General features: G+C 44.7%; 1 protein-coding gene across 10 annotated transcripts in view; it reads right to left on the reverse strand.

Moving 5' to 3' along the window:
* The window catches only part of LOC110508063 (muscleblind-like protein 1), a 161,764-nt gene that overhangs the window by 107,974 nt on the left and 28,790 nt on the right, over window positions 1-25,000 (reverse strand). For all 10 annotated transcript variants that reach the window (XR_005040014.2, XM_036965211.2, XM_090224071.1 and 7 more), the window contains one exon: window positions 16,649-17,602. Coding sequence is in view for 9 of the 10 variants with exons in the window: in XM_036965211.2 (XP_036821106.1) it covers window positions 16,649-16,822 (174 nt within the window). In the remaining variant the exon portion in view is untranslated. The remainder of the gene's footprint in view (window positions 1-16,648; window positions 17,603-25,000) is intronic.

The raw sequence follows: 25,000 nt of genomic DNA on the forward strand, positions 1-25,000 counted from the left end.
TGGCATTTCATTTCCATGGCAACCATCCACTAGGGCTACACACTCATTTAGTCATTTCTGTCATTCTCTTTTAACCCTTAAAGAATCCTTACTGAAACCATACTGTAATTTAAATCAGTTAAACCCTCTCTCTCCTTTATATCTCCCACTGCCTTCCTCTCTCTCTCTCTTTACCTCTCTCTCTTTTTACCTCTCTCTCTCTACCTCTCACTCTTTACCCCTCTCTCTCTCTCCCTCCCTCCCTCCCTCCCTCCCTCCCTCCCTCCCTCTGAGTGCAGTGCAGTATTGTGAAATATGTTTTTCCATGTGTAAATACTGTGGCCTGTGGAACAAGTGGATTGTTGATAATTTTATGTTCAGTCAGACAAACAGGCACACAGAAACCGACACAGATTTAAATACAGTATTCAGTATTTCTTTGTGTGTGTGTGTGTGTGTGTGTGTGTGTTTGTCCTGCAGTGCGTTCCCATTGCCCATTAACTATTTGGACAGGATTGGGCTTTATATTTCAGACTCACTGCTCTTAATAATGCAGTAGACACAGTATGACTGCAGCTTGCCTTCTCACACACACACACACACACACACACACACACACACACACACACACACACACACACACACACACACACACACACACACACACAATGTCTTTGTAGAAACCAGTTGTCCAGAACCATTGGAGTAACCCAACTCACAGTACATCAGCGTTCCACATGTCAAGTAAAACAGTAACATCAGCACAAATATGGTCTGTTTCTAAATCCGTTTCTAAATAATGAATAACTGTTTCATGAACTTTTGACACTAAATTGTAATTCATTATTCTGAACTATAACGATTGAAGTGACATGAGCATAAACAGGTGCTCTAATGACCCTAAATAAATGTAGGGTCCCTTCTACTTTTGTTTGTGTGAAGTGTGAGCAGTTGTGATTAGTCATTTTTTTTTTTTGTGGTTCCTGTCCAAGGCTGTGGCGCTGTTATGGTCACCGTAAACAGCCCTAGACGTTGCCTTATGGTTTGACCTCGTTTTGTCATTCGAACCCACTTTAGTAGGTAACCATGGGAATGGCTCGTTTCATTACTGACAGTCCATTGGTCGGACGGTTTTGATGTCCGTTCATCAATACATTTTAATACATTTTATTCCAACATGAATATACGACATTATACAGTCAAAACACGTTTAATTACCCACAATCCTCTTAAACTAGAGCCACGTGTCACTATTACAATGTGACAATTCTATATCAGCACAACACAGATAAATCAAGTGTTTTTTTTTAACTGAAATATCAATGTCCGACTACAACTTTATTTTTTCAATTAAAGACGTGAAACATACTGTAATCAAGTAAGAATAACTTATTTAATACGTGTTAGATTGACTATAAAATATTCATTCATCATAACTTGTAAATATTCAATAACTTTAGATTAGCAGAACCGAGACAAATTAAGTTATATTGTCACGTTCTGACCTTAGTTCCTTGGTTTTGTCTTTTGTTTTAGTCTGGTCAGGGCGAGAATTGGGTGGGTTGTCTATGTTAGTTTGTCTATGATTTTCTATTTCTGTGTTTGGCCTGGTTATGGTTCTCAATCAGAGGCAGCTGTCAATCATTGTCCCTGATGGAGAACCAAATTTAGGTATCCTGTTTTTCCATTGTGTTTTGTGGGTGGTTGTTTTCTGTTTGGTGTTGTGTTGCACCTTACAGGACTGTTCGTTGGTTGTTTATTTTTTTGTTTTCAGTGTTCATTAAAATATTTAAAATATGAACACTTACCACGCTGCACCTTGGTCCTCCTCTCCTTCCCCAGATGACAAGCGGTACATCTATTGACTCAGTAACCTAGTATTTGTTTAAATTACTCCAAAATACTAAGCGATAGATCATCCGAGTTAGTGACACTTATATGATCTGAGTTCTACAGGCAGTTGGAGATGTTTGAGGAACCACTACTCAAACTCCTTTAATGAGTTAGGTAATTACTTTTGACAGTGCCCACACAGACACAGACACAGACACACATTCAAGACTGCATGTGCATGTGTGCTATTCTAGGTCAGTACCGTGTGTTATTCTAGGTCAGTACTGTGTGTTATTCTGTGTCAGTACCGTGTGTTATTCTGTGTCAGTACCGTGTGTTATTCTAGGTCAGTACTGTGTGTTATTCTGTGTCAGTACCGTGTATTATTCTGTGTCAGTACCGTGTGTTATTCTAGGTCAGTACTGTGTGTTATTCTAGGTCAGTACTGTGTGTTATTCTAGGTCAGTACCGTGTGTGTTATTCTAGGTCAGTACCGTGTGTGTTATTCTAGGTCAGTACCGTGTGTGTTATTCTGTGTCAGTACTGTGTGTTATTCTAGGTCAGTACTGTGTGTTATTCTAGGTCAGTACTGTGTGTGTTATTCTAGGTAAGTACTGTGTGTTATTCTAGGTCAGTACTGTGTGTTATTCTAGGTCAGTACAGTGTATTATTCTAGGTCAGTACCGTGTGTTATTCTGTGTCAGTACTGTGTGTTATTCTGTGTCAGTACTGTGTGTTATTCTAGGTCAGTACCGTGTTTGTTATTCTAGGTCAGTACCGTGTGTGTTATTCTAGGTCAGTACCGTGTGTGTTATTCTAGGTCAGTACCGTGTGTGTTATTCTGTGTCAGTACTGTGTGTTATTCTAGGTCAGTACTGTGTGTTATTCTAGGTCAGTACCGTGTGTGTTATTCTAGGTCAGTACCGTGTGTTATTCTGGGTCAGTACCGTGTGTTATTCTAGGTCAGTACCGTGTGTGTTATTCTGTGTCAGTACTGTGTGTTATTCTAGGTCAGTACTGTGTGTTATTCTAGGTCAGTACCGTGTGTGTTATTCTAGGTCAGTACTGTGTGTTATTCTAGGTCAGTACTGTGTGTTATTCTAGGTCAGTACTGTGTGTTATTCTAGGTCAGTACCGTGTGTTATTCTAGGTCAGTACCGTGTGTTATTTTAGGTCAGTACAGTGTGTTATTCTAGGTCAGTACCGTGTGTTATTCTGTGTCAGTACTGTGTGTTATTCTAGGTCAGTACCGTGTTTGTTATTCTAGGTCAGTACCGTGTGTTATTCTAGGTCAGTACTGTGTTTTATTCTAGGTCAGTACTGTGTGTTATTCTAGGTCAGTACCGTGTGTGTTATTCTAGGTCAGTACCGTGTGTGTTATTCTAGGTCAGTACCGTGTGTGTTATTCTAGGTCAGTACCGTGTGTGTTATTCTAGGTCAGTACTGTGTGCTATTCTAGGTCAGTACTGTGTGTTATTCTAGGTCAGTACCGTGTGTGTTATTCTAGGTCAGTACTGTGTGTTATTCTAGGTCACTACTGTGTGTTATTCTAGGTCAGTACTGTTTGTTATTCTAGGTCAGTACCGTGTGTTATTCTAGGTCAGTACCGTGTGTTATTTTAGGTCAGTACAGTGTGTTATTCTAGGTCAGTACCGTTTGTGTTATTCTAGGTCAGTACCGTGTGTGTTATTCTAGGTCAGTACCGTGTGTTATTCTGGGTCAGTACCGTGTGTTATTCTGTGTCAGTACCGTGTGTTATTCTGGGTCAGTACCGTGTGTTATTCTAGGTCAGTACCGTGTGTTATTCTAGGTCAGTACCGTGTGTTATTCTAGGTCAGTACCGTGTGTTATTCTGTGTCAGTACTGTGTGTGTTATTCTGTGTCAGTACTGTGTGTGTTATTCTGTGTCAGTACTGTGTGTGTTATTCTGTGTCAGTACTGTGTGTGTTATTCTCGGTCAGTACGGTGTGTGTTATTCTAGGTCAGTACTGTGTGTTATTCTGTGTCAGTACCGTGTGTTATTCTAGGTCAGTACCGTGTGTTATTCTAGGTCAGTACCGTGTGTTATTCTGTGTCAGTACTGTGTGTTATTCTAGGTCAGTACCGTGTGTGTTATTCTAGGTCAGTACCGTGTGTTATTCTAGGTCAGTACTGTGTGTTATTCTAGGTCAGTACTGTGTGTTATTCTAGGTCAGTACTGTGTGTTATTCTAGGTCAGTACCGTGTGTGTTATTCTAGGTCAGTACCGTGTGTGTTATTCTAGGTCAGTACCGTGTGTGTTATTCTAGGTCAGTACCGTGTGTTATTCTGGGTCAGTACCGTGTGTTATTCTGGGTCAGTACCGTGTGTTATTCTGGGTCAGTACCGTGTGTTATTCTAGGTCAATACCGTGTGTTATTCTAGGTCAGTACCGTGTGTTATTCTAGGTCAGTACTGTGTGCTATTCTAGGTCAGTACTGTGTGTTATTCTAGGTCAGTACCGTGTGTGTTATTCTAGGTCAGTACTGTGTGTTATTCTAGGTCAGTACTGTGTGTTATTCTAGGTCAGTACTGTTTGTTATTCTAGGTCAGTACCGTGTGTTATTCTAGGTCAGTACCGTGTGTTATTTTAGGTCAGTACAGTGTGTTATTCTAGGTCAGTACCGTGTGTGTTATTCTAGGTCAGTACCGTGTGTGTTATTCTAGGTCAGTACCGTGTGTTATTCTGGGTCAGTACCGTGTGTTATTCTGTGTCAGTACCGTGTGTTATTCTGGGTCAGTACCGTGTGTTATTCTAGGTCAGTACCGTGTGTTATTCTAGGTCAGTACCGTGTGTTATTCTAGGTCAGTACCGTGTGTTATTCTGTGTCAGTACTGTGTGTGTTATTCTGTGTCAGTACTGTGTGTGTTATTCTGTGTCAGTACTGTGTGTGTTATTCTGTGTCAGTACTGTGTGTGTTATTCTCGGTCAGTACCGTGTGTGTTATTCTAGGTCAGTACTGTGTGTTATTCTGTGTCAGTACCGTGTGTTATTCTAGGTCAGTACCGTGTGTTATTCTAGGTCAGTACCGTGTGTTATTCTGTGTCAGTACTGTGTGTTATTCTAGGTCAGTACCGTGTGTGTTATTCTAGGTCAGTACCGTGTGTTATTCTAGGTCAGTACTGTGTGTTATTCTAGGTCAGTACTGTGTGTTATTCTAGGTCAGTACCGTGTGTGTTATTCTAGGTCAGTACCGTGTGTGTTATTCTAGGTCAGTACCGTGTGTGTTATTCTAGGTCAGTACCGTGTGTTATTCTGGGTCAGTACCGTGTGTTATTCTGGGTCAGTACCGTGTGTTATTCTGGGTCAGTACCGTGTGTTATTCTAGGTCAATACCGTGTGTTATTCTAGGTCAGTACCGTGTGTTATTCTAGGTCAGTACCGTGTGTTATTCTGTGTCAGTACTGTGTGTGTTATTCTGTGTCAGTACTGTGTGTGTTATTCTGTGTCAGTACTGTGTGTGTTATTCTGTGTCAGTACTGTGTGTGTTATTCTCGGTCAGTACCGTGTGTGTTATTCTAGGTCAGTACTGTGTGTTATTCTGTGTCAGTACCGTGTGTTATACTGTGTCAGTACCGTGTGTTATTCTAGGTCAGTACCGTGTGTTATTCTAGGTCAGTACCGTGTGTTATTCTAGGGTCAGTACTGTGTGTTATTCTAGGTCAGTACTGTGTGTTATTCTAGGTCAGTACCGTGTGTTATTCTAGGTCAGTACCGTGTGTTATTCTAGGTCAGTACCGTGTGTTATTCTGTGTCAGTACTGTGTGTTGTTCTGTGTCAGTACCGTGTGTTATTCTGGGTCAGTACCGTGTGTTATTCTGGGTCAGTACCGTGTGTTATTCTGGGTCAGTACTGTGTGTTATTCTAGGTCAGTACTGTGTGTTATTCTAGGTCAGTACCGTGTGTTATTCTAGGTCAGTACCGTGTTATTCTAGCTCAGTACCGTGTGTTATTCTGGGTCAGTACCATGTGTTATTCTGGGTCAGTACTGTGTGTTATTCTAGGTCAGTACTTTGTGTTATTCTAGGTAAGTACCATGTGTTATTCTAGGTCAGTACAGTGTGTTATTCTAGTTCAGTACCGTGTGTTATTCTAGGTCAGTACTGTGTGTTATTCTAGGTCAGTACCGTGTGTGTTATTCTAGGTCAGTACCGTGTGTTATTCTGGGTCAGTACCGTGTGTTATTCTGGGTCAGTACCGTGTGTTATTCTAGGTCAGTACCGTGTGTTATTCTAGGTCAGTACCGTGTGTTATTCTAGGTCAGTACCGTGTGTTATTCTGTGTCAGTACCGTGTGTTATTCTAGGTCAGTACCGTGTGTGTTATTCTAGGTCAGTACTGTGTGTTATTCTGTGTCAGTACCGTGTGTTATTCTAGGTCAGTACCGTGTGTTATTCTAGGTCAGTACCGTGTGTTATTCTAGGGTCAGTACTGTGTGTTATTCTAGGTCAGTACTGTGTGTTATTCTAGGTCAGTACCGTGTGTTATTATAGGTCAGTACCGTGTGTTATTCTGTGTCAGTACTGTGTGTTATTCTGTGTCAGTACCGTGTGTTATTCTAGGTCAGTACTGTGTGTTATTCTGTGTCAGTACCGTGTGTTATTCTAGGTCAGTACCGTGTGTTATTCTGTGTCAGTACCGTGTGTTATTCTAGGTCAGTACCGTGTGTTATTCTAGGTCAGAACTATGTGTTATTCTAGGGTCAGTACAGTGTGTTATTCTAGGTTAGTACCGTGTGTTATTCTAGGTCAGTACCGTGTGTTATTCTAGGTCAGTACCGTGTGTTATTCTGGGTCAGTACTGTGTGTTATTCTCGGTCAGTACCGTGTGTTATTCTAGGTCAGTACCGTGTGTTTTTCTAGGTCAAGACCGTGTGTTATTCTAGGTCAGTACCGTGTGTTATTCTAGGTCAGTACTGTGTGTTATTCTGGGTCAGTACTGTGTGTTATTCTAGGTCAGTACCGTGTGTTATTCTAGGTCAGTACCGTGTGTTATTCTAGGTCAAGACCGTGTGTTATTCTAGGTCAGTGTGACGTGGTCACTGGCCGCGGGAAGCATTTGGTTCTTTAACTCTCACATTCATCACTCCTCCCTGCTCCATTATCAGGTAAGGTAACAATGTGGGTCGACACACAAGTTAACTTCTGTGTCTTAGTACATACATTTCACACTTATGTCAATGTTCATATTTAATACAAGTAATACAGTGCCTTTCGAAAGTATTCGGCCCCCTTGAACTTTGCGACCTTTTGCCACATTTCAGGCTTCAAACATAAAGATATAAAACTGTATTTTTTTGTGAAGAATCAACAACAAGTGGGACACAATCATGAAGTGAAACGACATTTATTGGATATTTCAAACTTTTTTAACAAATCAAAAACTGAAAAATTGGGCGTGCAAATTCATTATTCAGGCCCCTTAAGTTAATACTTTGTAGCGCCATCTTTTGCTGCGATTACAGCTGTAAGTCGCTTGGGGTATGTCTCTATCAGTTTTGCACATCGAGAGACTGACATTTTTTCCCATTCCTCCTTGCAAAACAGCTTGAGCTCAGTGAGGTTGGATGGAGAGCATTTGTGAACAGCAGTTTTCAGTTCTTTCCACAGATTCTCGATTGGATTCAGGTCTGGACTTTGACTTGGCCATTCTAACACCTGGATATGTTTATTTTTGAACCATTCCATTGTAGATTTTGCTTTATGTTTTGGATCATTGTCTTGTTGGAAGACAAATCTCCGTCCCAGTCTCAGGTCTTTTGCAGACTCCATCAGGTTTTCTTCCAGAATGGTCCTGTATTTGGCTCCATCCATCTTCCCATCAATTTTAACCATCTTCCCTGTCCCTGCTGAAGAAAAGCAGGCCCAAACCATGATGCTGCCACCACCATGTTTGACAGTGGGGATGGTGTGTTCAGCTGTGTTGCTTTTACGCCAAACATAACGTTTTGCATTGTTGCCAAAAAGTTCAATTTTGGTTTCATCTGACCAGAGCACCTTCTTCCACGTTTGGTGTGTCTCCCAGGTGGCTTGTGGCAAACTTTAACCGACACTTTTTATGGATATCTTTAAGAAATGGCTTTCTTCTTGCCACTCTTCCACAAAGGCCAGATTTGTGCAATATACGACTGATTGTTGTCCTATGGACAGAGTCTCCCACCTCAGCTGTAGATCTCTGCAGTTCATCCAGAGTGATCATGGGCCTCTTGGCTGCATCTCTGATCAGTCTTCTCCTTGTATGAGCTGAAAGTTTAGAGGGACGGCCAGGTCTTGGTAGATTTGCAGTGGTCTGATACTCCTTCCATTTCAATATTATCGCTTGCACAGTGCTCCTTGGGATGTTTAAAGCTTGGGAAATATTTTTGTATCCAAATCCGGCTTTAAACTTCTTCAGAACAGTATCTCGGACCTGCCTGTGTGTGTTCCTTGTTCTTCATGATGCTCTCTGCGCTTTTAACAGACCTCTGAGACTATCACAGTGCAGGTGCATTTATACGGAGACTTGATTACACACAGGTGGATTGTATTTATCATCATTAGTCATTTAGGTCAACATTGGATCATTCAGAGATCCTGACTGAACTTCTGGAGAGAGTTTGCTGCACTGAAAGTAATGGGGCTGAATAATTTTGCACGCCCAATTTTTCAGTTTTTGATTTGTTAAAAAAGTTTGAAATATCCAATAAATGTCGTTCCACTTCATGATTGTGTCCCACTTGTTGTTGATTCTTCACAAAAAAATACAGTTTTATATCTTTATGTTTGAAGCCTGAAATGTGGCAAAAGGTCGCAAAGTTCAAGGGGGCCGAATACTTTCGCAAGGCACTGTATATATTTTACTTATCGATGTTGTGGATGAGCGCGTTGTTTGTTTGTTCTGTTTCTCTCTCTCTGTAGCTTCCGGGTATGCTGGATGAGGACCCGAGCTAATGGAATTGGGCTGACTTTGTAGTGCCTGTCCCAAATGGCTCATTGAAATGCGCATATTGAAAGACACTGTCAGTAGTGTCATTTTGTCATTTTGTAAATGTTATGTTGTGATATTGTTTCATAAACATGTTGCAATGTATGTACTTTAGTATGTTTAGTTAAATGGAAAGTGTAGGTTTGACGAGGTGACTGGTTAATTAATTGGTGTTAATTGTTCTGTTTTATTTTGATAGAGGTTTTCCAGTAGAGCCTTCTGGCCTACTCTACGTGATAGAGGTTAGGTTTTCCAGTAGAGCCTTCTGGCCTACTCTACCTGATAGAGGTTAGGTTTTCCAGTAGAGCCTTCTGGCCTACTCTACGTGATAGAGGTTAGGTTTTCCAGTAGAGCCTTCTGGCCTACTCTACGTGATAGAGGTTAGGTTTTCCAGTAGAGCGTTCTGGCCTACTCTACCTGATAGAGGTTAGGTTTTCCAGTAGAGCCTTCTGGCCTACTCTACGTGATAGAGGTTAGGTTTTCCAGTAGAGCCTTCTGGCCTACTCTACCTGATAGAGGTTAGGTTTTCCAGTATAGCCTTCTGGCCTACTCTACCTGATAGAGGTTAGGTTTTCCAGTAGAGCCTTCTGGCCTACTCTACCTGATAGAGGTTAGGTTTTCCAGTAGAGCCTTCTGGCCTACTCTACGTGACAGTCAGTACCGTGTGTGTTCTTCTAGGTCAGTAGACAGGGGTAGAGGTGGATAGACAGGGGTAGAGGTAGATATGGATAGACAGGGGTAGAGGTGGATATGGGTAGACAGGGGTAGAGGTGGACAGACAGGGGTAGAGGTAGATATGGATAGACAGGGGTAGAGGAGGATAGACAGGGGTAGAGGTGGATAGACAGGGGTAGAGGTAGATATGGATAGACAGGGGTAGAGGTGGATAGACAGGGGTAGAGATGGATAGACAGGGGTAGAGGTGGATAGACAGGGGTAGAGGTGGATAGACAGGGGTAGAGGTGCATAGACGCGTAGGGGTGGATAGACAGGGGTAGAGGTAGAGATGGATAGACAGGGGTAGAGGTAGAGGTGGAAAGACAGGGGTAGAGATGGATAGACAGGGGTAGAGGTGGATAGACAGGGGTAGAGATGGATAGACAGGGGTAGAGGTAGAGATGGATAGAAAGGGGTAGAGGTGGATAGACAGGGTTAGAGATGGATAGACAGGGGTAGAGGTGGATAGACAGGGGTAGAGGTGGATAGACAGGGGTAGAGGTGGATAGACAGGGGTAGAGGTGGATAGAGAGGGGGTAGAGGTAGAGATGGATAGACAGGGGGAGAGGTAGAGATGGATAGAGGGGGGTAGAGGTAGAGATGGATAGACGGGGGTAGAGATGGATAGAGGGGGGTAGAGGTAGAGATGGATAGACGGGGGTAGAGATGGATAGACGGGGGTAGAGGTGGAAATGGACAGACAGGGTGAAGGTGGAGATGGATAGACAGGGGTAGAGGTGGATAGACAGGGTGGAGGTGAAGGTGGATAGACAGTGGTAGAGATGGATAGACAGGGGTAAAGGTGGAGATGAATAGACAGGGGTAGAGATGGATAGACAGAGGTAGAGATTGATAGACAGTTGTAGAGGTAGAGATGGATAGACATGGGTAGAGGTAGAGGTGGATTGACAGTGGCAGAGATGGATAGACGGGAGTAGAGATGGATAGACGGGTAGAGATGGATAGACAGGGGTAAAGATGGATAGACAGGGGTAGAGATGGATAGACAGTGGTAAAGATTGATAGACAGGGGTAGAGGTAAGAAATGGATAGACAGGAGTAGAGATGGATAGACAGGGGTAGAGATGGATAGACAGGGGGTAAAGATGGATAGACAGGGATAGAGATGGATAGACAGGGTAGCGGTAGAGATGGATAGATAGGGTTAGAGATGGATAGACAGTGGTAGAGGTGGATAGACAGGGGGAGACGTAGAGATGGATAGACAGGAGTAGAGATGGATAGACAGGGGTAGAGATGGATAGACAGGGGTAGAGATGGATAGACAGGGGTAGAGATGGATAGACAGGGGTAGAGATGGATAGACAGGGGTAGAGATGGATAGACAGGGGTAAAGATTGATAGACAGGGGTAGAAGTAAGAGATGGATAGACAGGAGTAGAGATGGATAGACAGGGGTAAAGATGGATAGACAGGGGTAAAGATGGATAGACAGGGGTAGAGGTAGAGATGGATAGACAGGGGTAGACGGTTAGCGATGGATAGACAGGGGTAGAGATGGATAGACGGGTAGAGGTAGAGATGGATAGACAGGGGTAGAGGTAGAGATGGATAGACAGTGGTAGAGGTAGAGGTGGATAGACAGTGGTAGAGGTAGAGATGGGTAGATAGGGGTAGAGGTAGAGATGGGTAGACAGAGTTAAAGATGGATAGACAGGGGTAGAGATGGATAGACAGGGGTAAAGGTAGAGATGGATAGATAGGGGATTGGTAGAGATGGATAGACAGGGGTAGAGATGGATAGACAGGGGTAGAGGTAGAGATGGATAGATAGGGTAGAGGTAGAGATGGATAGACAGGGGTAGATATACATAGAAAGGGGTAGAGGTAGAGATGGATAGATAGGGGATTGGTAGAGATGGATAGACAGGGGTAGAGATGGATAGACAGGGGTAGAGGTAGAGATGGATAGATAGGGTAGAGGTAGAGATGGATAGACAGGGGTCCTCATCCTTCATCTCTCTCAGCCCCGTCTGTACACTCCTAAGCCTTCCTCTCTCTCAGCCCCGTCTGTACCCTCCTCAACCTTCATCTCTCTCAGCCCGTCTGTACCCTCCTCAGCCTTCATCTCTCTGCCCCGTCTGTACCCTCCTCAGCCTTCCCCTCTCTCAGCCCCGTCTGTACCCTCCTCAACCTTAATCTCTCTCAGCCCGTCTGTACCCTCCTCAGCCTTCATCTCTCTCAGCCCAGTCTGTACCCTCCTCAGCCTTCATCTCTCTCAGCCCAGTCTGTACCCTCCTCAACCTTCATCTCTCTCTGCCCGTCTGTACCCTCCTCAGCCTTCATCTCTCTCAGCCCGTCTGTACCCTCCTCAGCCTTGCATCCAAAGCTAAGTGAAGCAGCATAGTGTAAACAGAAAATAGATCTTACTACACATGTTTCACTATTGTAACTCCACCCCCTCTCTCTCTGTCCCTCTTACTTCTGAATTCATCCAAGGAAATATATTGTTGTGTCAAAAGGACATGAGACAGGTGCATACAACAGACTTGGTTTGGGAGAAGAAGGCATAGGTCTGGATGTGTATGTATGAACGAACGTGAGTGTGTATGTGTACGTGCGTGTGTGTGTATGTGGGTTTGTACAATTGAAATGCATAGCTCTGACCCTGCTTGGCTTTGGCACACACACACACACACACACACACACACACACACACACACACACCGTCTCATTCTAACCTTTCCTAACACCAGACTGCTTTGGCTTTGGCCTTGGCCTCGATCTGAAATCTAGACTACTCTGCTACAACTATTTCCCTGAATAACACACTGGCCAGCCAATCTGATAGGAAACAGAACAGAAAACAGAGCCCGGTCTTGTGCGTGTGTCTGTGTGTCTGTGTGTGCGTGTGTGTCTGTGTGTGTGGGTGTGTCATTATTAAGAGGTACCGTGAAGGTACCGTGAAGCCCAGCTTGGAGGCATCCCCAGCTGACCCAGTCTCTCACTGTCCCCTGGAAAATGATTTATGAGCATGTCTTTATGTGTGTGTGACAGTGTAAACCTTTGAATGTATGACTTTATGAGTGTGTATATATACATCACTAGTATTCACAGTATGGTTTTCTGAGTGTCTGTATACCTTTACAGTATTGTTATGTCTCTGAATATCCCTCGTTCTCCCGCTGTCCTACATAAAACGTCTATTGACTCAAAGGTGTGTCAATCGAAGAAACATAATAAAACCATCCCCATCAAAAACCGTCAGCTACAGCTAGAGATGTCTAAACCACACCCCTTCAGGTCCCGCCCCTGTGTCTAAACCACACCCCTTCAGGTCCCGCCCCTGTGTCTAAACCACACCCCTTCAGGTCCCGCCCCTGTGTCTAAACCACACCCCTTCAGGTCCCGCCCCTGTGTCTAAACCACACCCCTTCAGGTCCCGCCCCTGTGTCTAAACCACACCCCTTCAGGTCCCGCCCCTGTGTCTAAACCACACCCCTTCAGGTCCCGCCCCTGTGTCCACACCACACCCCTTCAGGTCCCGCCCCTGTGTCTACACCACACCCCTTCAGGTCCCGCCCCTGTGTCCACACCACACCCCTTCAGGTCCCGCCCCTGTGTCCACACCACACCCCTTCAGGTCCCACCCCTGTGTCTACACCACACCCCTTCAGGTCCCACCGCTGTGTCTAAACCACACCCCTTCAGGTCCCACCCCTGTGTCTAAACCACACCCCTTCAGGTCCCACTCCTGTGTCTACACCCCTTCAGGTCCCACTCCTGTGTCTAAACCACACCCCTTCAGGTCCCGCCCCTGTGTCTACACCACACCCCTTCAGGTCCCACCCCTGTGTCTAAACCACACCCCTTCAGGTCCCGCCCCTGTGTCCACACCACACCCCTTCTGGTCCCACCCCTGTCTCTAAACCACACCCCTTCAGGTCCCGCCCCTGTATCTAAACCACACCCCTTCTGGTCCCACCCCTGTCTCTAAACCACACCCCTTCAGGTCCCGCCCCTGTGTCTAAACCACATCCCTTCAGGTCCCACCCCTGTGTCTAAACCACACCCTTTCTGGTATAAACAGGGAAGAGATGGACATGCTGTTGTTACTTGCTGTTCCACCTGCAAACTTTCTTTTTTGTATTTTTTTTTTTTTTTAGTTTCGCAATTATATTTATGTCTTTGTCCAGTTTTGAGGAGCGTCTGGTTGAACTGGAGAGACCTCTGCAGCCCTTCGGTTGTATTCGGAAAAGACAGCTGGAGGGAGATATCAGGAAATTTGAACACCAATGCTGATATCAAACAAACATGGAGAAAGAGTCCGGTATGTTCGCAATCTGAAAAAGGTGAAGGAGTCGAGGATAATGGCTGCTGGGATTCCTCTACATACCACAGCCACAAAGTCTAAATTGGCTTTATAGTAAAAATGTATGAATACAAAAAATATAATTTACAGTTCAGGTTAGGCATGAGGTTATCAGTGTGTTTAAGGTTTGGTTTAAGGGAAGGATTAGGTTTAAAACCAGATTTTAAGAAAATAATTGTCGAAATAGGTAGGGTTTAAGACTTTGTGGCTGTGGTAACTAGTTACAACCCTGCTGCCGGTGTGTGTCCCGCCAATTGTCCGATAACTGGATTGGTTTCCTGTTTAGGTGAACCATCGTCGAACAGACGCCAACGTGCAAGATATGCTATGTACTCTGGTCATGCCGCCAAGTCCTTTTGTAAAGTGTGTGTGGTTTTATATTTAGAAGACCGGCTCTTTCTCACATCTCCCTCCGACCAAATGAGCGATCATATTGAAATGATACTCTACATCTCAGACTGTCATCAGGACAATATGGGTCCATGTCGATCATGGTGAAATGATACTCTACACCTCAGACTGTCATCAGGACAATATGGGTCCATGTCGATCATGATGAAATGATACTCTACACCTCAGACTGTCATCAGGACAATATGGGTCCATGTCGATCATGATGAAATGATACCTCACATCACAGACTGTCATCAGGACAATATGGGTCCATGTCGATCATGATGAAATGATACTTCACATCTCAGACTGTCATCAGGACAATATGGGTCCATGTCGATCATGGTGAAATTATACTTTACACCTCAGACTGTCATCAGGACAATATGGGTCCATGTCGATCATAATGAAATGATACCTCACATCACAGACTGTCATCAGGACAATATGGGTCCATGTCGATCATGGTGAAATAATACTCTACACCTCAGACTGTCATCAGGACAATATGGGTCCATGTCGATCATGGTGAAATGATACTCTACACCTCAGACTGTCATCAGGACAATATGGGTCCATGTCGATCATGGTGAAATGATACTCTACACCTCAGACTGTCATCAGGACAATATGGGTCCATGTCGATCATGGTGAAATGATACCTCACATCACAGACTGTCATCAGGACCATTGAGAAAAATCCCTTGCAGTTGTAGTAATCGCTGTCCGAGTTTGCCGAAGCTCGGATTTTAATATGTTTTCTGTCGACGGTTCCTGCAGATAAATTCTAATTATTCGACAAACAAAGCAGCTGGAATGCAAGTCGTGAAACCTAGCAACCAACATCTGACAGAATTGAACGTTTATTTCCTGTAAAATACTGCACACAGGTTGGACAACAGACGTGTTTTCTCCTTTGTAGCCTCTTGTAGTGTTCAGCCGGGACGAACTCACCATTCTCTAAGTAAAACTCTACAGCAATCGTAGTTTATTAGAGACATGTTTGCTTCTTCTTCTGTGGTTAAAAGTAGAGCCATAAAGCATAGAACAGCAGACGAGCCAGACATTTTTAGCTAGAATTTGGAAAACAAAAAAGATATACGACACCGTATCCGAATGTGGAAATATCGTCGCTAGCTAAGAGCCAAAATGAGTGCCTCGGCCCCTCTTGCTTGGTAAGCTACTCTTGTGCCCCCTAGTGGATATACACTACACACGGCATACTTCCTCTCTGGGTGGAACGCAACGACGATGTGGACAAAATGGCGCGCTGCCCCAAGATACCTGACTCTGCCCTTCCACATGCATGCAGGTCAAGTGAAGGCTGTAGCCACCTTTACTCTGTCTGTCTGTCTGTCTGTCTGTCTGTCTGGCTGGCTGGCTGGCTGGCTGTCTGGCTGGCTGTCTGGCTGTCTCTCTCTGTCTCTCTCTCGCTTTAACTTTCTCTTACTCTCTCTTAGTCTCTCTCTTTCTCTCAGTTTAGTGGGAGTGTGTGTCTGTGCCAGATCAGAAATAGACAGTGAATTACAGAGAGCCCTGTGGGCTGAATGAGACCCCACTATGAGTGTGTGACCCCAAAATAACACATTGTATGCTACCCATTACCACTGCACACACACACACACACACACACACACACACACACACACACACACGCAACTATGTCTACCCTGTATTCTGTAGACCGGCCAAGTCTATATGAACCTCTATACTGATATCTCTCCTTACAGACCAGCCAAGTCTATATGAACCTCTATAGTGATATCTCTTCTTACAGACCAGCCAAGTCTATATGAACCTCTATAGTGATATCTCTCCTTACAGACCAGCCAAGTCTATATGAACCTCTATAGTGATATCACTCCTTACAGACCAGCCAAGTCTATATGAACCTCTATAGTGATATCTCTCCTTACAGACCAGCCAAGTCTATATGAACCTCTATAGTGATATCGCTCCTTACAGACCAGCCAAGTCTATATGAACCTCTATAGTGATATCTCTCCTTACAGACCAGCCAAGTCTATATGAACCTCTATAGTGATATCTCTCCTTACAGACCAGCCAAGTCTATATGAACCTCTATAGTGATATCACTCCTTACAGACCAGCCAAGTCTATATGAACCTCTATAGTGATATCGCTCCTTACAGACAGCTTCCTCTTGCAGAAGCTCCAAACCTCCTGACACATATTGCTTTTCCTTCATCCTGATCTCTCTATCCACATCACATGCACCTTCCTCTTCATTTGTGTCCTACCTCAAGAACAAGCTGACAGCGATTGAAACATTCAGGTAATACGTTGCATGATAGGTATGTTCAACCACCAGAGAGAGCGTGGACTCCAAAGACAATTCACCCTAAAGCCAGAGTGGGACCTTCAGAGATCCATAATCAGGTGAGGACTCACCTTGAGGGAGTCAAAGCAGGCGATGACTCGTCCATTCTCCACCTGACAGCTCTTGGCAGGGTGGGCAAACTTACACTCGCTGTCCGGTCGCGAGCACGTCCCTCTTTGGAACTCACGACACACCTCCAGAGTCAGCCATTTTGTGTCCCGAATAGGTGTCAGGTTTACCGCCATTTTGAACCAGGCAGAGGTAGCCGATTTAGAGCAACGGATATCCAGGCAGAAGTAGCCGATTAAGAGCAACGGATATCCAGGCAGAATGTGATGTCGAAGAATGTGTGATGAAAGTTTGTTTCTAATGTCACTGAGAGAAATCAAAATGAAACAAGTCAATAAGAAGGTGTTTTCTATCCGAGGCCTGTTTTTAGATCTGAGCCAGGGCCTCTGCTAGGATCTATTGCCCATCCTAAGAACCTGTTACTGGGGTTGATGAGATTCCTCCAGGGCCTGACACTGGGCTGGTGGCACTGACGAAATCTTGCCTTGTACAGGCGGTTCCAACTTCTGTACTCCTCTCTCTCTCTCTCACTTTCCTCAGCTGAACTGTCAGGCGAGATGGATGGCGAAACACATTATTGATCGGGTTGGCCCATGTTGTGCCGAGGGAGCAGGTAGCAGGGGGCGGAGTGGAGGGAGGGACAGCGGGAGGACAGCCCCCTCTCACCCACACAGAAGGATGAAAATCCTGTGTGTTGTCACAGTCAGGCTACAAGGGAGCCGAGACAGTTCCAGAGAGGTGGTAGACGTGGCAGGAAAGGATTATGGGTAGGATGGGGGCACCACTAGGGACCAGGAATCAGAAGGTTCAGCTGGCAGGGAGGATTATGGGTAGGATGGGGGCACCACCAGGGACCAGGGATCAGAAGGTTCAGCTGGCAGGGTTGGCAGTCCTTGGGCTCCTGGTGTGGTCTAGAAGGTCCACACAGCTACAGGCTTCAGGCAAGGCACTTCTGTCTATGGAGAGGAGAGGAGAGGAGAGGAGAGGAGAGGAGAGGAGAGGAGAGGAGAGGAGAGGAGAGGAGAGGAGAGGAGAGGAGAGGAGATGCAGTCAGCATTTAACAGAGACAAATGGAAACAAACACACTAATACATACTGATACATATTAATGCACACACACACACACACACACACACGCACGCACGCACACACACACACACACACACACACACACACACACACACACACACACACACACACACACACACACACACACACACACACACACACACACACACACACACACACACACACACACACACACACACACACACACACACACACACACACACACACACACACACACACACACAAACTCACCAGAGGCCCTAACACCAACTGCCAGTCTCTCGACTGGAAAGTCAAATATAAGCCAATATCGCTTACAATGAAGCACCACGCAACAAATGTTTGTAAATTAAGAAGGGGGGTGGGAGGGAGAGAAATCTCTGTCTGTGTGAAAATCAAAATGTTGCCCCTCCCTCACTCATTGAAACAGACTTTGACCTGGGTGAGAACCAATCAGACTGGGCGATTGTTGCAGCAACATTCTGGGCTGAGAGCCAAGAGGGATGAGATAGAGAGGGTCTAGACCAGTTCACAGAGAGAGAGAGAGAGAGAGAGAGAGAGAGAGAGAGAGAGAGAGAGAGAGAGAGAGAGAGAGAGAGAGAGAGAGAGAGAGAGAGAGAGAGAGAGAGAGAGAGAGAGAGAGAGAGAGAGAGAGAGAGAGAGAGAGAGAGAGAGAGAGAGAGAGAGAGAGAGAGAGAGAGAGAGAGAGAGAGAGAGAGAGAGAGAGAGAGAGAGAGAGAGAGAGAGAGAGAGAGAGAGAGAGAGAGAGAGAGAGAGAGAGAGAGAGAGAGAGAGAGAGAGAGAGAGAGAGAGAGAGAGAGAGAGAGAGAGAGAGAGAGAGAGAGAGAGAGAGAGAGAGAAGAGTGTGTGTGTGTTTTGGGGTAAAAAGATAAAGAGGAAAATGAAATAAAGATAATTATTTTACCTTTATATAACTAGTCAAGTCAGTTAAAAACAAATTCTTATTTACAATGACGGCCTAGGAACAGTGGGTTAACTGCCTTGTTCAGTGGCAGAACAACAGATTTTCTCCTTGTCAGCTCGGGGATTCGATCTTGCAACCTTTCGGTTACTAGTCCAACTGTCACGCCCTGACCTTAGAGAGCCTTTTAATTTCTCTATTTGGTTAGATCAGCGTGTGATTTCCGTGGGCAATCTACGTTTTCTGTTTCTATGTTGGTGTGTTTGATTCCCAATTGGAGGCAGCTTTCTATCGTTGTCTCTGATTGGGAATCAGATATCATGTCTTTGTTGTTGCACGACTAGCTTCACGTTCGGTTTGGTTTCATAGTTTTTTTTCCCGGTGTTACACTTTTAAAATAAAGAAAGAATGTACGCCTACCACGCTGCACCTTGGTCCAGTCATTTATCATCCCACGACGAGCGTAACAGAAGATCCCACCACCAGCGTAACAGAAGATCCCACCACCAACGGAACCAAGCAGCGTGCCCCGGAGTGGAGGACATCATGGACATGGGAGGAGGTAATGGCAGGGCATGAGGAGATGAGAGCCGTGGAAACAGGCGGAAGCAGCGAGGGAGGAACGGTGACGATGGAAGCCTGCTTCACACACCAGGCTTCCAGTGCATCTCTCCAGTCTGGTGAGACCTGTTCCGGTTCCACGCACCAGGCTTCCAGTGCATCTCTCCAGTCTGGTGAGACCTGTTCCGGTTCCACGTACCAGGCCTCCAGTGTGTCTCCCCAGACTGGTAAGCCCTGTGGCAGCTCCACGCACCAGGCTTCCAGTACATCTCCTCAGTCCGGTGAGACCTGTTCCGGCTCCACGTACGAAGCCTCTAGTGATAATACATGGCCCGGAGCCTCCAGTGATAATCCATGGCACGAAGCCTCCAGTGATAATCTATGTCCCAGAGCCTGTAGTGATGATCCATGTCCCGGAGCCTGTAGTGATGATACATGTCCCGGAGCCTGTAGTGATGATCCATGGCCCAGAGCCTGTAGTGATGATCCATGGCCCGGAGCCTGTAGTGATGATCCGGTCGACAGTCCGGAGTCTCCGGCGACGATCCACGGTCCAGTTCCACGGAAGCAGAGTGATCAGCGTGCGGAGTGGGGGCTACGTCCCGAAACGGAGCTGCCACCGAGGATAGATGCCCACCCGGACCCTCCCCTATAGGGTCAGGTTTTTCAGCCGGAGTCCGCACCTTTGGGGGGGGGGGGGGTACTGTCACGCCCTGAACTTAGGACAGCTTTTTTATTTCTCTATTTGGTTTGGTCAGGGTGTGATTAGGGTGGGTTTTCTGTTTTCTGTTTCTATGTTGGTGTGTTTCAGAGGATGGAATTCATTGTTTTTTTGCCGGTGTTACATTTTAAAATAAAGAGAGAATGTACGCCTACCACGCTGCACCTTGGTACAGTCATTTATCATCCAACGACGAGCGTAACACCAACACTCTAACCACTAGGCTTCCTGCTGCCCCATGTAGCCTAGTGGATAAAGAGGGAAAGAGGTAAAGGGGTAAAGGAGATAGAGGTAAAGACACAAAGATGATACAGTTGGAAAGAGATATGAAGAATTAAGAGGATAAAGAGATATAGGGAAAAGAGGGAAAGAGATACAGAGATAAAGGGGTTAAGAGATAAAGAGGTAAGTAGATAAATAAGTAAAGAGAAAGAGGATGAAGAGGTAAAGAGGTAAAGACAGAGAGTAAAGAGGTGTCATGACATGGCCCTCTTTGGATAGCACCACCAACTCTCTCTCTCTCACTCTCTCACTTTCTCTCTCTCTCTCTCTCTCTCTCTCTTCTACCTACACCCAGGCTCTGTTATCTCAGGTCGTAAATTCCTGGAGGAGAATCTCTCCCTCATGCAGTATAGAGAAAGAAAAGTTCACAGTAGAACAAAGGAACTTCTTCTACCTCACAGAACTTGAGAACTGAACAATATCCATGTTTTGGAGAATGTGTAACCGGTCGGTGGAGAATCCAGTTACGACCGGTCCATTTTGTTTAAGTTTGTGACCTCATTGAGAGACAATACAGCCACATTACCATGACTCTGTTTATACAAGAGTCTCCGTCATGATATTTGCATCTAATTATTGTATAAAATGAATGAGTAAAGATTTTTGTAATGTGATTTTAAACTGTTTAATGAAAGAGAATCCAATTCCCTTTAAAGTTCAACTAAGTCATTGGGCCCGCCCCATGAGCACAGACATTGATCTGGCATCATGGAACAGCCTTTCTACTGTTACGAATATAACCTCCAGCTGGAGGAATTCCCTTCAGACCAGCGCACCTCGATAACCGAGAGGGCTAAGGTTTCAATAGAGACCAAGTTCACATCGAGAACCGAGAGGGCTAAGGTTTGAGTAGAGACCAAGCGCACCTCGATAACCGAGAGGGATAAGGTTGAATAGAGACCAAGCGCACCTCGATAATCGAGAGGGCTAAGGTTTAAATAGAGACCAAGCGCACCTCCAGAACCGAGAGGGCTAAGGTTTGAATAGAGACCAAGCGCACCTCGAGGACCGAGAGGGCTAAGATTCGAATAGAGACCAAGCACACCCCGAGAACCGAGAGGGCTAAGGTTTGAATAGAGACCAAGCGCACCTCGATAACCGAGAGGGCTAAGGTTTGAGTAGAGACCATGCATTCCTCGGTTTCTGGATTCTTAACCATACCACGTGGTTAATCTCTGAGACTATCGATACCGACAGAATAAGAGCAAATCTTCGATACTAAATACCAGTCTGCAGCTAGGAATTATGTTTCCATTGAATGCGAAGACCGACAACCGCCGAAACATCTATCTATAAGAACATTTCTGAACGTTACTCTGAGGTATCCACCCTAACCAAAGACTCCAGGGACGCAGAGAGAATCTCAGATTAACTTTCCAACAGAAAAGGACGATTCCAGCAGAGATCATGACGACACACTGAGCGTAAATATATATATATATATTGATGGCAATTATTCCTGAATGAGCGTTCAGGTGCAAAGGATTAGCATTACAAATATTATAAATATAAACTGTGTAGTGTGTTTTGTCTTTCACGCCCTTCTCAGTCTCTTTGTCTACCAAGCCGTCATATCGGTTTAGCCCCACTAGGCACATCCCCTATCATTTCCTTGTAACCATATCTACTCTGTTTGTTTGTATGTGCATTTCGGTGATTATTTAGTTAGTTGATAAATAAATGATTGAGACAATTGATGTATGGATGATTAATAGTGAAGACTGGGTTTGTGCAGATAAACAACAATTTACGACGTTTGGAATGACTGAAATGAGGTAAAGAATAATTCATTCATTAGAAGACTAATTGATCAGATATTATAATATCTGAAAAGTTACATTAGGAAAATTATAACTTTGTAATCTGAAGATTTTCCTCGGTGCCCGGACTTCCAGGTTATTTGCATTTACATGATTAGTTTAATCAAGTAAAAATAATTACAGAGAATTGATTTGATAAAATAACAGTCTTCACTTTAATGATACCAAAGACAGATGTAAAGAACAATAGAGGTAAAGGCACAGAGGATCAATATTTAAAGAGGATTAAGACAACTCCATTAAATAAGGAACAGTCAGATTGGCCCTCTCTCCTCTACACTGCTGAATTCAAGCATAATTTGCTTCCATCTCTTTACCCCCTTCCTCTTCTACAGTACTGAGAGGCCTAGTCCTGACCTGACTCAAATGGCCAAGAAAATAGTAAAACAGTTGGCACCTCCCAGTTCAGTTACCCCTCCCGGTTTGGTTGGCTCCTCCAGTTCAACTGGCCCCTCCCAGTTTGGTTGTTCCCTCCCAGTTTTGGTTGGCCGCTAGTGTGCTCGTATACACCCTTAAAATACATTTGCTTGAGTAAACAAGGAACATGCAGTAGTAGTACTGCTTGTCCATTTTGAGACATGGTAGCCAGTATACACTTCCTCAAAACAGTCAGAAGTAATCTAAGATAAGAAATCTGTCGTTCGTTTTGACGTTTTGCAGAGATCTTAGTCACACAATTTACATCTAACTAAGATTTTTGGGGCAGTATTTCTCAAGTGGAAAAATGTGAACGAAAATGAATCGTCTCCAGTTGAATGACGACATAGACTTTATTAAAGAATCCCTGCTGTTGACCAATCACCGACAAAGGGGTGCTTCGGCCTCTAGGAAAAATGTTGTGTGCCTGAACAGCAGAGAAAACCTAGCCCAAAATGAACAAAAACGTCACAAAATGTCCTCATAATAAAATGTACCAACTGTTTCGGCTGGGAAGCATGCGAACGCCTTGAGACCAATTGGAAAGTTGGCAGGAGATCTCTGTGAAGACCCAATGAACTATCACTATATCATCCTCCCTCCCTCCTATCAGACCAAGGAGGGGTGAGAGACAACCCACTCCATCTCTGCCCTAGCTCCCTCCTTCCTTACGTCTCTCATCACATGCCCAGGCCTGTGTGTTCCCGAATGGTGATTCAGTCATGAACATATATACACACACACACACACACACGCACACGCACACACACACATACGCACACACACACACACACACACATACACACACACACACACGCACACACACACACACACACACACACACACACACACACACACACACACACACACACACACACACACACACACACACACACACACACACACACACACACACAGAGCTAAGAAATGCCAATAAACGTGTGGGAACCAGGAGCACTTATAGTAGCTGGATACAGCTCTAGGGAGAGGGAGAACTCACAGCTATATAGAACACACAGCTATATAGAACACACAGCTATATAGAACACACAGCTATATAGAACACATAGCTCTATAGAACAACAGTTATATAGAACACACAGCTATATAGAACACACAGCTATGTAGAACACACAGCTATAGAACACACAGCTATAGAACACACAGCTTTATAGGACACACAGCTATAGAACACACAGCTTATATAGAACACACAGCTATAGAACACACAGCTATATAGACACACAGCTATAGAACACACAGCTATAGAACACACAGCTTTATAGGACACACAGCTATAGAACACACAGCTATGTAGAACACACAGCTATATAGAACACACAGCTATATAGAACACACAGCTATATAGAACACACAGCTATATAGAACACACATCTCTATATAACACACAGCTATATAGAACACACAGCTCTATAGAACACACAGCTGTATAGAACACACAGCTATATAGAACACACAGCTCTATAGAACACAGCTATAGAACACACAGCTATAGAACACACAGCTATATAGAACACACAGCTACAGAACACACAGCTCTATAGAACACCCAGCTATAGAACACACAGCTATATAGAACACACAGCTATATAGAACACACAGCTATATAGAACACACAGCTATATAGAACACACAGCTCTATAGAATACACAGCTATATAGAACACACAGCTATATAGAACACACAGCTCTATAGAACACCCAGCTATATAGAACACACAGCTCTATAGAACACCCAGCTATAGATAACACAAGCAAAGATAAAGCAATAGCTCACAAATCAATCCTGCCTGAAGCTGTAGGAGAGGCCAGGAGGCAGAATGACGCTCCTTGGCTGGCTGACTGCTGTCACTCAGCATCTGGGGGGATAACATCGACACTTCACGCCCTGTGAGCACAGGACGTTGAAAATACGTTAACATGACTTCAGTAGATCGGGGCTCCAAGAGACAGACCGGTGTGGATGCCATTTATCACCCCTCTTTGTCGTCAGTTGATGTTCATGAGGTGTTATGAAAGCTCGTACTGTCAATCGTACCAGACCAAACGGTGACTGATTCTCTGAGGTGGATGGGACTGTTGAAGAATGACTCTTACGTGTAGGGAATATATACCTAAAGGACTCATCAATAAACAATTGATGAGTAATGGATGGACCCATTTCCAATTGCCACAGGCTGAAGATGTTGCTATACTGAACCACCGTCATCCCGTTATACCAGATAGCAACGGTAATGACCGGAGCCCAGGGACTCTGGCTGGCTGAGCCTGATGCTGCATGTTCAGACAGGCTAACACGCTAATCGTACACACATATGATTATGCACACACACACACACACACAAACACACACACACCCACACACACACACACACACACACACACACACACACACACACCAGCCCAAAACTACACTACAAACCCACAATGTTGGTGTTTTATCCCACAGCATTGTAGTCTGTGTGTACGAGAGTCAAATTGGTGTCCCTGATGCTCATGTGTCATTCTCTTCAGAGACATCCATCTTGATCATGTGATAAACT

Source organism: Oncorhynchus mykiss, chromosome 27 (assembly GCF_057628025.1).
Source record: "Oncorhynchus mykiss isolate SJ-2025 chromosome 27, ASM5762802v1, whole genome shotgun sequence".
Lineage (NCBI taxonomy): Eukaryota > Metazoa > Chordata > Actinopteri > Salmoniformes > Salmonidae > Oncorhynchus > Oncorhynchus mykiss.